Source organism: Microtus pennsylvanicus, chromosome X (genome assembly GCF_037038515.1).
Source record: "Microtus pennsylvanicus isolate mMicPen1 chromosome X, mMicPen1.hap1, whole genome shotgun sequence".
NCBI classification, from domain to species: Eukaryota; Metazoa; Chordata; class Mammalia; order Rodentia; family Cricetidae; genus Microtus; species Microtus pennsylvanicus.
In genome coordinates, this window is record NC_134601.1 from 100,217,972 (window position 1) to 100,223,064 (window position 5,093).

Genomic DNA, 5,093 nt, shown 5'->3' on the forward strand with positions numbered 1-5,093 from the left:
ATCAGAAATGGAAGGATAGAAGAGAACACAGCTGGTGTATAGTGTTTGCTTAGCATTCCTGAAACCCTAGGTAAAGTGGCAAATATGGCAAAAACAGATGATATTAAAAAAATAAATAATGTGGAAGAGTTAAAGCCTCCTGCCAATCCTCTCCTGTACTGTTAGGAAGAAGTAAGAGGATAAAGGGACATTGACCAGGATGAGCAGAATAGGAAGAGAGGAAATACAGCAGTGGTTGAGGGAAGCGGGGAAGAGTATGATACTAGGTGTGCATGTCAGTAACTTTATAGCAGTTTTTATAACTTCAGCAAATGAGTGCAGACAAAGAAAAGGGTCAGCTTCAAATGTTTGAGCAGGATACTAACCTTCTGGCTGAATGAAAACTGAAAGCTAACACATAGCACAGGAATATTTAAAATGTCCTGAATTAGGAGCGGGAAGTGTGACAGCCCTCTGTGCTCCTCTGAGCCTGTTCTCTGAGAAGGGACAGCCTTGGTCTCCTGTAGGCCCACTTTAGCCTTGGTCTTTAGTACCTAATATCAGTGAAGATATGTGGAGGTGAGGGAATCTCTTCTAAAATAATGGGGCCACTGAAAGTCAGGCTCTATAGTGTGACTAGGACACGTACACCTGTCATAACTAGCCACAGGCTCTGTTCCCAGGGCATTGTCAGCACAAGAGGGCAAAGGTTAGCCTTGTGAGATTCAGCATCTCCATCATATCTTGTGTTTGTTTTCTCCCAGGGTGCATAATGGTTTTTGGTCTTTCTCTTTTTTTTAAGTCAGTTTGTGTGTGTGTGTGTGTGTGTGTGTGTGTGTGTGTGTGTGTGTATAACTCTATTTTCCCCAGAATTCACAATGTAGACCAGAATGACTTTTACTTCATGAAAGTCCTCCTGCTGGTACTTTATAAGTGGTGTGATTATTTTCGCTTTTGACTTTTTATTTAATTTGTGTGCACTGTATTTCTATCTTTTCCTGTCTTCTTTCTCCATCCCCACCCATTTCTCCCCAAGAGGTCTCAAATCCACGGCCCATTTTATATTTAATATTGTTACATATGTGACAATATATAAATACATACATGTATTTTATATATTGTTTTACATAACAATAATATCAATAGTATAAGTAATAAATATGATAAACACATGTATTAATATATAAAGCCATAAATACAGCCTAATATGTCCAATTAGTGTTGCTTACATGCATATGGTTTTAGGACTGAGCGATTTGCCTACAGAAGACTGAATCTCCCTCTTGTAACAGCCACTGTCTACAGTGCTTCATCTAGGGGTATGGACTCATGAGACTTCACCATTCATGTTATGTGAATTGGTGTTGTCATTCAAGTTCAAGTCTCCTTTGGGCTTCCTCACTCCTGGATTCTGTGAAACATTACAGCAGCCTAGTACTAGATGTGAGTAGAATTGAGAGTGTTCAAACCCCAGACAAAGGCAGCCATCCTTTACCTCACAGTATAGATAAGGTGACCAGAGGTGAGGAATACAGGGAGTGCTTACAACACTGATGTCATTATGATGTGTGAGACAAGGAGGGGAAAGAATTGCTGAAAGCCTGGGTGTTCTCAACATGCTCAAAATGCTCATAGTACGTTATTTTCATGATTCAGGTATCTCAGTTCCCTGTTCTACTACCAAGACTCTGACCTGCTGTCCCTGACGCCAGCCATCATGCCAAGGGGACAGAAGAGTAAGGCGCGTGCTCGTGAGAAACGACGCCAGGGTCTCAAGGATGCTCAAGCAAAGGAGGCAGAGAAAGCAGAGTCACCTGCTGGCTCTGATCAAGCTTCAGGAGATGCTAAGCCAAGCACTTCTACTGCTGACTTCTCACAGCAGTCTGAAAGCTCAGCACCCAGCAGCACTGCCAGCCAAGGAGGGAGCCATGGAAGGTCTGATAAAGGTGACCAACGCCAAGGAGATAAAAATAACCGTTCGTCTGGCACTTTACTCTCCACTAGAAGCATTCAGATGGATCTTATGACAAGGAAGACAGGAATGCTGATGGAGTACATGCTCCTCAAATACCAAGTGCAGCAGCCCATGAAGAGGAGAGAGATGCTCAAAGTTATCAACAAAAGGTTCAAGGAACACTTCCCCGAGATCCTCAAGAAAGCCTCCTATCGATTGGATGTGGTGTTTGGCCTTGAGCTGAAAGAAATCCTGCCACATGGTCAAGCATATGAGCTTGTGAGCAAGTTAGATTTCGAGGATGATGGAAGTAGGATCAATGAGCTAGGTGTTCCTACCAGGGGCATTCTGATTGCTCTCCTCAGTGTGATCTACCTAAATAAGTATTGTGCTGCCGAGGAGGATGTCTGGTATTTCGTGAATGCATTAGGAGTCTATGATGGGGTCCCACATCTCATCTTTGGAGATGTCAGGAAGCTCATCACTGAAGATCTGGTACAGGAAAAGTACCTGGTATACCGTCAGGTTCCTAACAGTGATCCTCCATCCTATGAGTTCCTGTGGGGCCCGAGAGCCTATGCTGAAACAAGCCAGATAAAGGTGATGGACTTTTTAGCCAAGATCAGTGAGGCCTTGCCTGGGGTTTGCTTATCTCGTTATGAGCAGGCTTTGATTGAAGAGGAAGAGAAAGCCCAAGCTGCAGCTGCAGCCAAGTCTGGCACTAAATGCAAGGCCAAGGGACGTACTAAGACCAAGTTAAGTCATCCTACTCACAAGTGAGGTATAAGGTAGCCTCTGTTTTATGATTGAAAAGGTCTGTTCATCTTTTTGCACATAAGCTGTTTAATATCTTTTGGGGGTCTTTTAGCAAAGTTTTAACTTGGGGTTAAATGTACACAGATAAGTTTTGTAGCCAGTTCCTTCACTGTTGTTTACCAAATTGGGAGCTCAATTTTTTGGATTTATTTGAAATGCAGTTTATAATTTGTCATGTTCTAAGGATTTGATGATGTTCATTAGATACTATAGAATTAGATAGAGAAAATGCTGTGTGAAATATGAAAGAGAAATATTCAAGTGTGTTATATTTTTCAGTGAAAAATTTCTTTTAGTCCTTGTTTTCTTGGCATTGATGTCAGGGATGTATACTGACTTTTGTTTCTGATATTAAAATACGTGTTAGAAATTAGCAGAGAAGCAGACCTCTTTTTTAAAGGTTCATGGTCTAACCAAATACACACTGAGTATGTACTCTTGCACAGTTGTCTCCCTGTGTCCTGAACATGCTCGATAATAGAAGCAGGAGGTCTGCATAATGCAATGATAGATTGTAAAAGAAACTCTCATTATTGGACAGAGTGGAATAAGATCTCTACTTCCTAAAGAAACAATAAATGGGGCGATGTCTTATTTAACAAAATATTTTCTATATCCATTACTAGTTATTTTCAGGGATGAAGGTCTTGTTTTTCCTTCTTGTTCATGGCCTGGCATACAGCACTGTATGTAGAAGCTTTTAGGGAAAACATTAAGAGAAATAAGGATAATAATGAGTTACATTAAAATGCTCACATTAATAAATGACACTTTGTGATAAGTCAGTATACGAGCTATTTAAGCACAGATTCTCTGTATTGTATGCCCATTATATGAGAAAGAACTTGTCAAAATCACTCCTCAATAGATAGCAAGACTTACAAATCTACCTATTCCCATATTTACATGGCTAGTAAGTGAAAGAATTTAGATTAAGCATGTGATTAAGAGACAACACTTTTACATTCCTCTTATATTTAAGCACAATGTGTCTCTTATATCAGTTTTAAATATTATTTAAAACGTGTTAATTGCTTTCACTGCTTCCAGTCTAGGAGATATATGCCATTTTCTGGAATCTTCAAGCACCTACACACACAAGGCATGCACCTATACCCACGGAAATCCCATGGGATATCAGAGCCCCTTGTGCTGAGGGATAAAGTTCTTCTACCCACTAAAGATTTGTTACTTGCACTGGTTTAATAAAATGCTGATTGGCCAGTAGCCAGGTGAAAAGTATAGGCAGGGTGAGCAAAACAACAAGAATTCAAGGAAGAGGAAAGACTCCTTCTGCAGTTACCACCCAGATGGACAGGAAGCAAGATGAAATGCTGCATTGGAAAATGTTTCAAGCCACGTGGCTGAACATAGATAAGAATTATGGATTAATTTAAGTTACAAGAGCCAGTTAAAAATAAGACTGAGCTAATTAGGCCAAACATTTTAGAATTGATATAAGCCTTGGTGTTGTGTTGGGACTGAGCAGCTATGGGACCCGCTAAGAGGGAAACTCCTGACGATGAAACGTAACCTTAAGCATGCAGGACTAAAGGTAAGCATCAGGCAGTAAGACCCACAGGAAACTGCAGTAGGAACCCAGGAACCCCTGTAGGTGCCTGAGGGGGTGGCATAAAGGATGGGCTCCTCAGTAGAGGAAGCTAAGCCTAGGCAGATGGGACCTGGAAATCCTAGTGCTTCCTCTGAATTCTTAGAGCTGGAATTCCAATCCAAGCTCTGTCCTGGCATGGTGCCTAAAAGTCTCAGGAAAATGGCTTGTTTGTCAATTAGTGCCCCAAATGTTGGGAACCAAATGAAGCATGATTAATAAAAGCTCAGAGGGAGATATTAGGGTTTAACTTGAACACCCAAAAACAAATCTGTCAGCCACTGGCTCTTAACCTTGACCTCAGTATGAAATGACAATCCTGCCTCTAGGAATCTCAGAATGAGACTGTAACTGAGAGCTTTCTCCACATTCTATAATCCTCTTTAGGTCTGGGATGGAAGATGTGCACCACTGGAATTAAAGTCACACACTGCCCAGTAGCTATGGCAGCAAGAGTGGGATTAAAGTGTTACTGTGGCCTGGTCTGTAAGACTGGCCAGTGAGACCATTTTACTCTCTGAACTTCAGGCACCTTAATTTATTAAAATACAATTGAAATGCTGCTACACCCAGGAGCAGCTTTCTCAGGTCAGGTAAGAAAGGAGTGGTGAGGTCTGATAAGAAGAAGCTAATAAACTGAATGAGGATCATGCAAGACCCAAGTATAACAGAAGTGCTCAGAAAAGGCACTTATTCTTCTGTGTAGAATTTTTTCTCAGGGGTAGGATCTTCTGG

At 41.2% G+C, this 5,093-nt stretch overlaps 1 protein-coding gene across 1 annotated transcript; it reads left to right on the forward strand.

Annotated features, from left to right (window-relative positions):
* The first annotated feature begins 1,696 nt into the window (after window positions 1–1,696).
* Window positions 1,697–2,713, forward strand: LOC142840443 (melanoma-associated antigen B4-like). Its single transcript, XM_075956966.1, has one exon. It carries the CDS (start codon window positions 1,697–1,699, stop codon window positions 2,711–2,713), a length of 1,017 nt encoding a protein of 338 aa, XP_075813081.1.
* The last annotated feature ends 2,380 nt before the right edge of the window (window positions 2,714–5,093 follow it).

Bases quoted from the DNA above. Each gene is read 5' to 3' on its own strand.
- LOC142840443 (XM_075956966.1), top strand. From the start codon at position 1,697: ATGCCAAGGGGACAGAAGAGTAAGGCGCGTGCTCGTGAGAAACGACGC.